The sequence below is a fragment of the Myotis yumanensis genome, unplaced genomic scaffold (assembly GCF_028538775.1).
Source record: "Myotis yumanensis isolate MYYU_CA2020_CCGP unplaced genomic scaffold, mMyoYum1.0.hap1 SCAF_2, whole genome shotgun sequence".
NCBI classification, from domain to species: Eukaryota; Metazoa; Chordata; class Mammalia; order Chiroptera; family Vespertilionidae; genus Myotis; species Myotis yumanensis.
In genome coordinates, this window is record NW_027223753.1 from 102114696 (window position 1) to 102127151 (window position 12456).

At 47.3% G+C, this 12456-nt stretch overlaps 1 protein-coding gene across 1 annotated transcript in view; it reads right to left on the reverse strand.

The window, feature by feature from the left end:
- Positions 1-12456, reverse strand: part of WNT7A (Wnt family member 7A) — a 96677-nt gene that overhangs the window by 60355 nt on the left and 23866 nt on the right. The window contains exon 3 of the mRNA XM_070403737.1: positions 11871-12142. Coding sequence (XP_070259838.1) covers positions 11871-12142 — 272 coding nt within the window. The remainder of the gene's footprint in view (positions 1-11870; positions 12143-12456) is intronic.

The window sequence follows — 12456 nt, forward strand, 5'->3', positions numbered from 1 at the left end:
AAAACCTATTAGATTTAATAAATGAATTCAACAAAATAGCAGGATACAAAATTAACATCCAGGAATTGATGGCATTTTATACACCAGTAATGAATTCTCACAAAGAGAAACTAAAAAAACAATCCCACTTACCATTGCAACAACAACAAAAATAAGATGCTTTGGAATAAATTTAACCAAAGAGGTATAAAACCATGCCCTCAGAAATCTGAATACAAACATATGGGTTCATGGATTGGATGAATTAACATAATTAAAATGTCCATACTATCCAAAGCAATCTATAGAGTCAATGCAATTCTTATTAAAATACCAATGGCATATTTCACAGGACTAAAACAAATACTCCCAAAACTTATATGGACCTAAAAAAGACCCCAAATAGTAGAAGCAATCTTGAGAGAAAAGAACAAAGTAGGAGGGATCACAATACTGGATATCAAATTATCCTACAAAGCCACTGTAATCAAAACAGCCTGGTACTGACACAAGAAACAGGTATATAGATCAATGGAATAAAACAGAGATCCCAGAAATCGACCCAAGCCATTATGCTCAATTAATATTGACAAAGGAAGCAAAAGCATACAATGGAGGAAAGACAGTCTCTTCAATAAATGTTGTTGGGATCACTGGATAGGTACATGCAAAAAATTGAAACTAGACCATCAACTTACACCATACACAAGAATAAACTAAAAATGGATAAAATACTCAAATGTAAGTGGTAAAACCATAAAAATCCTAGAAAACCATAGTCAGCAAAATATCAGACATCTCTCATAACAATGTATTTGCCAATATATCTCCTCAGGCAAAGGAAACAAAAGAGAAAATAAACAAATGGGACTACATCAAAATAAAAGGCTTCTGCACAGCAAAAGAAACCATCAACAAAATGAAAAGGGAGCCCACTGTACATACTTGTCAATGATATATCTCATAAGGGTAAATTTCCAAAATACATAAAGAACTCATACAACCCAACAAAAGGAAGACAGACATCCAATTAAAAAATGGGCAAAGGACCTAAATAGACACTTCTCCAAATAGGACATACAGATGGTCAAGATACATATGAAAAAATGCTCAAGGTCACTGATCATCAGAGAGATGCAAATTAAAACAACAATGTCATATCACCTCACACCTGCCAGAATGGTAAACATCAGTAAATCAACAAATAGCAAGTGCTGGCAGAAATGTGGAGAAAAGAGAACCTAGTACACTGCTGGTATGAATGCAGATTGGTGCAGCCATCATGGAAAACAGTATGGAGTTTCCTCAAAAAATTAAAATTGGAACTTCCATTTGACTCAGTGATCCCACTTCTAGGAATATATCTTACGAAACCCAAAACACCAATCAGAAAGGATGTATGCTCCCCTATGTTCATAGTAGCACAATTTACAATAGCTAAGACTTGGAAACAGCCTACGTGCCCATCAGCAGATGAGTGGATAAAAAAGCTGTGGTACAGCTTCCTTTCCCTGCCGTTAGCGCTCTCGCAAACATGTGAACTTTCCTAAAACCCACCGAACTTTCTCTAAGTGTGGCAAGCATCAACGTCACAAAGTAACACAGTACAAGAAGGGCAGGGATTCTCTGTATGCACAGGGAAATCAGAATTATGACAGGAAGCAGAGTGGCTATGGTCAGCAGACTAAGCTCATTTTCCAAAAAAGGCTAAAACTACAAAGAAGATTGTGCTGAGGCTTGAATGTGTTGAGCCCAACTGCTGATCTAAGAGAATGCTGGCTATTAAGAGATGCAAACATTTTGAACTGGGAGAAAATAAAAAGATAAAGGGTCAAATGATCCAGTTCTAAGCTCCATATTTTGTTTTATGATATGACAATAAAATCTTGATATGTTCACTTAAAAAAATTGTGGTACATCTACACAATGGAATACTACGCTGCTGTAAAAAAAAAAAAAAAAAGAACTCTTACCATTCACAACAGCATGGATGAACCTGAAGAGCATTATGCTAAGTGAAATAAGCCAGTCGGAGAAAGATAAATATCACATGATCTCACTCATTTGTGGAATATAATGAACAACATAAAACTGATGAACAAAAATAGAGCCAGAAACATAGAAGCATCGAATAGACCTCAGAGGGAAGTCAGGGGAGGATGGGAAGAGGTGGGAAGAGAGCAACCAAAGGACTTGTATGCATGCATATAAGCATAACCAAAGGACACATACAATGGGGGAGGGGGGTAAAGGCATGTGCTGGAGTGTGGGAGTGAATGGGGAGAGGTCAATGGTGGGAAAAGGAGACATATGTAATACTTTAAACAATAAAGAATTTAAATTAAAAATTAAAAATTCTTTGCCGAAACCGGTTTGGCTCAGTGGATAGAGTGTCGGCCTGCGGACTGAAAGGTCCTGGGTTCGATTCTGGTCAAGGGCATGTACCTGGGTTGCGGGCACATCCACGGTGGGAGATGTGCAGGAGGCAGCTGATCGATGTTTCTAACTCTCTATCTCTCTCCCTTCCTCTCTGTAAAAAGTCAATAAAATATATTAAAAAAAAATTAAAAATTTTTAAAGTGAGATAAGTTGCATTTGATGTTAATTTGAAGGCAATTAATTGATCTACTTTCTTATATCTTACTACACTTCCATATGTTATTAACTGAAATAAATAATCTTATTCTCACTTAAAAAAATTAAAAATGAAACTGCCATTTGACCCAGTGATCCCACTTTTAGGAATATATCCTAAGAAACCCAAAACACCAATCAAAAAAAAAATGTCTGCATCTCTATGTTCATAGCAGCATAATTTATAAAACTAAGATCTGGAAACAGCCCAAGTGCCCATCAGTGGATAAAAAAATCTGTGGTACATTTATACCATGGAATATTATGCAGCTGTAAAAAGAAGGATCTCTTATCCTCTGAGACAGCATAGAGGGACCTGGAGAGTATTATGCTGAGCAAAATAAGCCAGTCAGAGAACGACAAGTATCACATAATCTCACTCATATGTGGAATCTAATGAACAAAATAAACCAATGAACAAAACAGATTCAGAGACATGGAAGCATGGAACAACAGACTGATGAATCTCAGAAGTATTGGGGAAGGGGGGTGGGAAAAGAGTAACCAGGGAACTTATATGCATACTAGAGGCCCGATGCATGAAATTTGTGCAAGAATAAGCCTTCCTTCCCCCGGCTCCCGGCACTGGCTTCCCTCTAGCACCAGGGACCCTGGCTTCCCTCCAGCATCCAGGACCCAGAGTGCCCCAGCTTCATCCGGAAGGTCATCCAGAAGGATGTCTGGTCTAATTAGCATATTACATGTTTATTATTATAGATATGCATAACTCAGGGACACAGACAATAGTACAGTGAAGGCTGGGCGGTGGGGAGTGGAGGGGGTCAATGGAAGGAATAAAGGGAACATCTGTACTGGGATAAATTTTAAAAATAAATAACTACATAAAAGATTGTACAGTTCTCCTTGGCACTGTCTAGAAGTCACTGTCCTCCACAGACAGGACTGTAGAGCTGAAGAGAGTGGCCAGACTGAGCACATAAATAGGCCCAAAAAATGAACCTTGACCTCAAATGAACCTTTTACAAAAGTTAACTCAAACCGGATAATAGAACCTGGAGGACATCAAACTAAGTGGAATAAGCCAGTCACAAGAGGACAAATATTGTAGGATTCCACTCAGATTCGGTCCCTACAGCAGTTTAATTCATAGAGACAGAAAGTAGAATGGTGTTGCCAGGGTCCACGTGGGGAATGGGGACTTAGTGTTTGAGGGAACAGAGTTTCAGTTGTGAAATGAAAAAGTTCTGGAGATGGATGGTGGTGATGGTTGCACATAATGTAAATGTACTTAACATCACTAAAATGTTAGAATGCTGTTTTATGTAGTATATATTTTAATAAAATTTAAGGCTATATAAACCTTTGTTGATTTATAATTAATTTAAAAACAGATAATGAACTTAAATATAAAATGTAAAACTACAAAACTTTTAGAAAACAGTATAGGAGAAAATTTTGGGGACCAGGGCTGAGCAAAGAGTTCTTAGACAACACCAAAAGCACTATCCATAAGAGGAAAACTTGATCAATTGGACCTTATCAAAGTTAAAGACTTTTGCTCTGCAAAAGACCTCCTGAAGAGGATAAAAAGATACGCTCCAGACTGGGGCAGGGGTGATTTTGCAAACCATATGTCTGACAAAAGACTACCATCTCAATACTCAACAATAAGAATATAAACAAATTAATTAGAAAATGGGCATAAGTCATTAACAGACATTCCTCTGAAGAAGATACACAGATGGCAAATAAGCACATGGAAAGATAGTCAACTTCATTAGCCCTTAGGGAAATACTACTTAAAACCACAGTGAGATGTTGCACACACTTATCAAAATGGCAAAACTAAAAAACAGTGACAACACCAAATGCTGGTGAGGATGTGGAGAAACTGGATTATTCATACTTTGTTAGTGGGAGTGTAAAATGACACAGCCATTCTGGGAAATAGTTTAGTACTTTATATCAAACACAAATTTAACTGGGATGACTTGTTTGTTTGTTTGTTTGTTTGTTTTTAATATGGCAACTGTATTCCCGGAAAATTCCTCAAGGTAAGAGCAGACATTTGTCATTTCATTCATGTACTCAACAAATATTTCTTGAGCACTTACTATGTACCAGACACTGTTCTAGGCACAGAGAGATGCAGCTGTGAACTCATATAATCCCTCATGGTGCTGATATTGTAGTGAGAAAAGACAGACAATAAACACATAGAGAGCTTTGTAAATAAGATAATTTCTTATGGTGATAAGTGTCACATAGAAAATAAAGCAGGGTATACCAAAGGAGATGACTGGACATAGAGGAGGAGAGTCAGGGAGGGCCTTTGTCATCCAAAGATTCATGGGAAGAGCATTTCTGACAGAGGAAATAGCATGTATAAAGGCCCTGAGGCAGGAATAGTTTGGTGGATGCCACGAGTGTGTGGCTGCAGACAAGGTTGACATCCATTGGTCCTAAGTACTCAACACACATGTCAGACCTGGAAGACCCTTCTGAGACCATAAGTTTCCACCACAGAAGAAATCAAGGCCAAGGATGGATGTGGTTTGCTCAACATCCAAGTCCCTTAAGTTCTGGCTAGAGGCCTTTCCATCTGGGAAGGTGAGAACGCACATACATCTGTTCCTGGATCTGGGGCAGGAATGGAGGGCACAGGGCCTGAGGAGGCCTCCTCACAGCCCAAGCTGGTCAGCCAGCTTCCAGAAAGGCTGGGCTTGGCTCCCCGGGCCCTCAACTTACCACCACTGACCACTCTTTCTGGTCAAATATGCAAGTGGCCCTCAGGACAGTGGAGAGGAGCATAGCTGGGCAAACCTTATCTGGGCCCCACCTCAGCAGCCTTGCCAGCTCCCTGGTGTCCCCTGACTCACAGACCTGCCTCTGGCCAGGGCAGGGTGGGAATCCAGCTCCCAGGAGCACCCAGACCAGACGGGGCAGGGCAGGAAGGGACAAAACCGGCACCCTCTGTGAGCAAGAGGCTGGGCAGGGACTGGGAGGTGACTCCTCACTCAGGTGAAATTCCATCCCCCTGAGCTCACCTCCCTGGGAGCAAGCAGCACATTCCAGCAGGGGCCAGCCCTCTCCCAGCTGGGCCCTCATACCCATGGCTGCCTCTCTTGAATTCAGTCACCACACCCCAGGGAAGGGATTGTTGAGGGTCCTTCCCTCCCCTGAGGCCTCCAGAGCTCCCTGTGCACTTTCTTCTCAGTGTACAGCAAGGCATCCACAGCACTCCAGCCCCTGGCCCTGGGCAACCATGGCAACGGCCATACTGCTCAGCCAGATCACAGGAAGGTGGTCTCCCAGCCCAGCCCTGAAGTGGTCACTTTCTGCAACAGGGCATCTGAAAGGCCCAGACACATAATCAAGTGGTCAGGAGCAAGGACAGCTGCCTAACCTGGGATAACTAAGGCTTAGTGTATATCAGTTCTGAGTTCCATCCCTGCTTGGGGCCTCAGTTTCCCCATCTGTCAAATGGAACTATGACACACAGAGCCCTGCACTCCCCACAGCCCAACCATGCTCTTTTAGGACTTCACGCTTTTATACATGTTGTTTTCTCTGTCTGAACTGCCCTCCTCTTCCCCACCTATCCTGTCCACCTGGTGGACTCCTACCTATCCTTCAAAGCCATTCTAATGGTCCCTTGTTCCTCTAGAGGTCTTCAGACTTGTCCCCGGGGAGAGCACTCCCTCCCTGGGCTCCCTTAAGCATTCTGTGTGGCATTGTCCCTGTGGTGTGAGCCCTAAATCATACTTCTTGCTCCTCTTATCTGACTCTTTCACTAGACCAATTACCTTGAGGGAAAGAATCATGGTTTGCTCATCTCCCCACTGCACAAAAGACTGGAAAGAAATCATTCAAAGCCACAAAGATTCTACCATCTGAACATTTCAACCCAATGCTCCCTATGTCTCTCTCCCTCCCAACCAAACATCCTATAATTCCAAACCCCACATATGAGGATGTGAACCTAATATCCTACATTCTCAATCTGAACAGTCTGTGATTTCAATCCAAAAATATTATGGCCCTAAAATTCTAATAGGGAAAGACTATAATTTCTACCATTCACCTAGTCATTCTGATTCCACCCTGCAGACCACACAATTGCATGAGACAATGAGGGAATGGAAAAGCTGGCTGTCCCACAGAGATACCCATCTCCCAGCCCTGTGGCCCATCCACAGACCAGCACCTGGTTCTGCCCAGAGGAGTGGAGACCTGTGAGGGCAGGATGCTCCCACAGCGTTTATTCTCCCCATCTGCCAGGTGAGTCAGTGGGCTGCCCCCGGTTTCCCCTCATTGGATCTGCCACCACTTCTGCTCCTCGATACACGCACCCCCCTCCCTAACTTTCCCTGCCTCCTCCTTTTCTCAAACAGCTGCCAACAAGCACCAGAGCCTGTGGTCAGGTTGAGTCTTGTCTGCTGACAGCAGGAGTGAGGGAGCCAGTGATAAACACATCTGTGAGCCTTTCCAAGACACTCAGCCAGGAGTGGCTTTGGGCTGCCTCTTTTCTCCTCTGTGTGTGTGACCCACAGAGGCCTACTGTGGGGGAGGTTCTGGGGTGGGGCCCCATGCCTTCTAATAAATGGCACACAGCAGGATCCTGGGGCACCTCCCCTGTGTACCCTCACCTGGCCCTGACCAGCACCTGGGATCCAGAATAAATCAATGTCATAGTCCCATTTGACAAATGGGGAAACTGTATCTCCAAGTAGGGATGGGACTCAGAACTGATATAAACCAAGCCTTAGGCTAGGTGGCTGTCCTTGCTCCTGACCACTTGGATATGTGTGTGGGTGCTCAGGTGCCCTGTAGCAGAGAGGGCTGGGCTAAGAAACCACCAGCCTGCTGGGATCTGGCTGAGCAGTATGGATACTGCCCTGGGTCTGCACTCCCACACCACAAAGGGCCAGACCTGTGGATGGTCAGGCCTTTCCCTATGTACACTGGGGAGTCCCAAATCCCCCTTCTTGGCTCTGGAAAATACAGAGCGCCAGGTTGAACTGCTATCCCGGGGAGCCACCCACAAAGGTCCTCACAAGCCAGAGTGGAGCTGGGCCGACATGGGGAGAGCCCTTCTGCTGGTTTCCCTGAGCTTGTTACAGAATTTACCAGGCGACTGAAAAATACACAGGAGTACCCAGAGATACAGGAAAAAAACATTTATTTCCCGATGTACTAGTACCATGACTCAGGGGAGCCTATTTCCAAATCCTGAGCAAGCCAATATGGAGGAAGCTTTCTCTTTATACCCTTTGGTTTCTTTGTCCCCCAAATATGGGTCAGACTTCCGGACCTTTTGCGGGCTTTGCAAAAAGCCCCGTGTGTTGGGATGGTGGATGTGAAACCATGCCTAAAGGCCTGGCCTGGCCTGGCACCAGCGCTGATAACCCCCTCCAGGGGTTGTGTATGTTTCATGGTTTATGGCCTCTGTGAAATGGGAGTATTTAGGTAAACAGGTCTTTCAAGACCAGATAATTAAGGAAGGGGCAGTGACTAGACTATAGGCTAACAGGAATGTGCATTAAAGATACAGAGTCAGGCTGCTAGCACCTCTTCCCCCTCCCACCCCATATTATTTTCCTCATCATTCTGGGAGAGCCCAGTCTGCACTCATTCTGCACCCCATTCTTGATCCCGCCCAGGGCCTCACTCTGCCTTCCTGGAGTCAGTGTCTATGAGTTCTGCCTCTTCCCTGCTCCAGAACCATCAGTGGTTCACCAGTGACCATAGGTACTCAACTCTTCACTCTACACAGAGAGTGGCTTGTTGATGCCAGCCTTGGGGGTGCAGCTGTGAATGAGACACTTCAAGCTCATGATCTGGTATGGAGTGGGGTGGGAGAGAAAGGAACAAGATGACATCTGAGAATTGGAAAGGAAGCTTGCCTGAAAGGGGACATCTGAGCTGAAACCTGACAGCAACCACAAAAAGATCTGAGGGGACAAATCAAGGCTCTCACTCCCTGGCCTGGCAGGTGACCATGCAGACTCTCCAGATGCTGTGACTCACAGACCAGCCAGTCTGGGCCCCTGAACTTGCCCCAAGCCCTCACCTCTGGACATTTGACCACTGCCTCCCTACACCAAACCTGTGTTACCTTCCCCTCTCTTCCCTGCCAAGCCAAACCTCACTTGTCTCCTCCAGGAAGCCACTGAGGTTGATCTTATGATGTCTGACAGATTCCAGCAGCTGCACCACCCAAGAGTTGCCTGGAACAGCAGCCGCAGCCCTCACGCTGTGGAACTCTGTGGCTTGTGAAAGCTTTTCCCACTGGATATACTGAACCTTTCTTATCCCAAGCTAAGAATTCTCTTCTTTAATTCTCACAGTGGCCCAACCAGGTAGCCACGGATAAGGAAACGGAGGCTGGAAGAGGGAAGACTCTTGAAGCACTCCCTTTTTCTGCCTCCAGGGAGTGTTTCAAGGGCGGGAGGAAGCCTACGCCCTGTGCCCTGTGCCCTAAAGAGTGATCTGACCACAGAAACTAGTAGAAATGAATAGCTGAAAAGCCTGGAGGGATGTGCTGGCTGCACAGGAGCTGCCAGCCAGGCAGGGCCTTCCAATTAACCCAGGACAGCATCATGTCAGGTGAGTTTCTGCAGGTGTGACTCACCCAGACTCCTGGGAGGCTCTTACACACAGGATGTGGCCAGAGGCTCGAGAAGAGGAGGGAGGGAAGGGTACCTGAAGGCTGGAGGAAGGGCCAGCTTGTCCTCTCCCATTCATCTGCAAGAGGGGAACCTTGCTCCTCTCTAAGGTGTGCAGGCTACCCCCCTTACCCCCAACGCTTGCCAGACGGACTCCCTCCTGCGTTACGCGTTTGCACAACTTGTAATCACAGCCGCCTTGTGCTGAGGACAAACTCTGTACCAGGCCCCGGGGTAAGTGGTCTCCTGCCTTGTCTCCTTCCCTCCTCACCTCAGCCTTGAGGACACTCCTGCCAGCTCTACTTCCTTCCTGGGAAGGAATAATAAAGCTGGAATCTAAACCAGGCAGCCCAGTGCCAGCCTACAGGAAGCCTTCTGACCACCATGCCACAGCAGTGTATGCTATATAAAGAATGTCAGCTTTTGCCCTAGTTGGTTTGGCTCAGTGGATAGAGCATTGGCCTGTGGACTGAAGGGTCCCAGTTTTGATTCCGGTCAAGGGCACAAGCCTGGGTTGCAGGCTCAATCCCCTGTGTGGGGTGTGCAAGAGGCAGCCGATTAGTGATTCTCTCTTATCATTGATGTTTCTATCTCTCCCTCTCTCTTCTTATCTGAAATCAATAAAAATATATTTTTAAAAAAAGAATGTCAGCTTAGAGACAGAATTCTGGCACTGCTTATTAACTACTAGAGGCCCAGTGCATGAAAATTCATGCACTGGGGCGGGGGGGGGGGGGGGTCCCTCAGCCAGGCCTGCCCTCTCTCACAGTCTGGGAGCCCTCAGGGGATGTCCTACTGATGGCTTAGGCCCACTCCCCTTGGACCTAAATGGCAGTCTGGCCTCCCTCTGTGGGAGGCAACTGGCCAAACAAGGAAAGGCATTGCCCCCATCACCCTGCTGCTGCTGTCACTGCCGGCCTCCACAGCTGCGAGGCCTGAGCTCTGGGCCTCACAGCTGCTGGTGCTCATGGCTGCCTGAGCCCCAGGCCTCTGCAAAAGGGGCCACGGCACTGGACCAGCCCACGGCACAGGCCCACCTCTCCCACGTGGGCCCTGCCCATGCCCCCAGCCCAAGGCCCTCGCAGCCGCTGTGGCTTTGTCCAGATGGACGTCCAGAGGAAGTCTGGAAGATGTCCTAATTAGTATATTACCCTTTTATTAGTAGAGATGGGACCCTCAGCCCATTACTTACCCACTCTGATCCTCAATTTCTTCACTTGTAAAATGGGGATAATGATGCTACTGTTCTTAGAGATGCCTTGAGAATTAGGCGAGCTGATACATCCAGAGCTATAAGACTGCCTGGCCCACAGACGTGCTCCAGCAGAGCAAGATATGTGCCACTTAATACATCTGTCACCCAAATGGGGTGTTCATAGCCCACACTTAGCCAGTTAAATACTTGAGCCTCTGGTAATCCTTTCTTTTTTTACCTTTTCTACTGTTGACAATCAATTTGAAATACCAACACTTAAAAATGAAGTGATGGTACATAAAAATCTGAGTCTAAACTCAGGGTCTGGCTCCAGTGGGCCCGTTGCCTTCCTGTACAACCACAGTGGTGGCCTGTGGATGGGGTCTGCATTCCTGGGTCCAATATAGCCTTGTGTATGGTTTTTTAGGTCTTTGTCACTCTTGCTCCTGCCCAGCCACCCTGGGTACCAGCATTTGTGGCCCCAGGTGGTGTCAGCACAAATCTTATCACTGCAGTGGTCTGTTCCCACCCCAGGTAGCCCTAAGCCCCCCTCTCCATCTGCCCTGGCTCACAGACACTTCACCACAGAGCTCCACCCGACATCTGAGCTTTTCCTCTCCCAGCATCTCCTGGGCCTAGGGGTTCCAGGAAGGGTTCTGAGCACCTCAGCCTTCAAAGGCACGTAAGAGCATACTCCCAGCCTTAGGCTGCAGCCCAGGGCACAGCCTGAGCCAGGAGCACTGACTTGGGTACCTTGAGCTGCCTCTGCCCAAATACTTCCTGGGATAAAGAGCTCACTCCTTTCTTGGTAACTCACTCCATATCTCATGGCTTTGGCTTGGCTCCTCACAGCAGGACCTACTTCTCCGTGATCCCGTCACCCCGTGGGCCCTCACTCTGCACTCTGGGCCCTTCTGCTTCCTTGCCTTAGGACAGCCAGCTTTTCATGGAATGGGTGTCCAGCCCCTTTCTGTCCCAGCCACCTCCACTAGAAATATCCTGGAACATTCCTAGCTCTCTTCCAAGCTGAGCTCAGAATCCAGGAGCATCTGAGGAGGCACTCAAAAAGGTACCTTTATTTTGAGTGCCAGATTCCAGCAGTGGTGATCAATGACATGCTAGCGGCCCTGCTGTTAAGGGATGACTCCTGCTCAACCCATCTTAACCTCTCCCCGAGTCAGAGTTTGCACAGCTGATTTTGTGGACCCAAGGATAAGAGTTCACAAGCCTCCCTCTTTCCATCTCGCTGTTACATCAAATTTGTTTTCACCTAGATTCAGTTATTCAACCTCTCTAGTAACTGACAAGCTTCATGCCACACCCTGAGCCCTATCAGCAGCTGGGGAGGGCAGAGCCAGCTAGGGGAGGAGCTCTGTGGCCTTTCTGGGAGCCCTGCCACCTGGGAGCAGGCTGTCCCAGGTCTCCCGCCCTACCTTCCTGCCCGCCTCATTGTTGTGCAGGTTCATGAGCGTCCTGGCGTTCTGCTTGATCTCCCGGGCATCCACGAAGACCTTGGCAAAGCCGATGCCGTAGCGGATGTCGGCCGAGCAGCCACCCCACTTCCAGCCCTCATCCCGGTGGTACTGGCCTTGCTTCTCCTTGTCGCAGCCACAGTCACTTAGGTTGCCCTGGGTGCAGGCAGCTGTGATGGCATGGGCCACGCCAGCAGCGATGATGGCGTAGGTGAAGGCTGCCTCCCGGCTCCCTGTGAGGAGAGGGTGAAAGCCTGGGGTCAGGTCCAGGATATCTGGGGAGGGGACCAGCCTGGATAAGAAGGGAGGCTGAGCTCCACAAAGATCCACTGAGCACTCATTCCTTATCTCCGAGAGGTCCATCCTGGCATGATGACCAAGCCTGAGCACCAGTCATGCACATGCCCACTCAAGCCCCAATCGCTGCCTGCCCTTAGGTAGCTGACTGGCAGGGGAGGAGAGAGACGTGTGGGCTGCTGGCCCAGGCTCCCAAGGCCAGAGGATGGGACAACCCTGTGAATGACCGCCCACTCCCCACAACACTCAA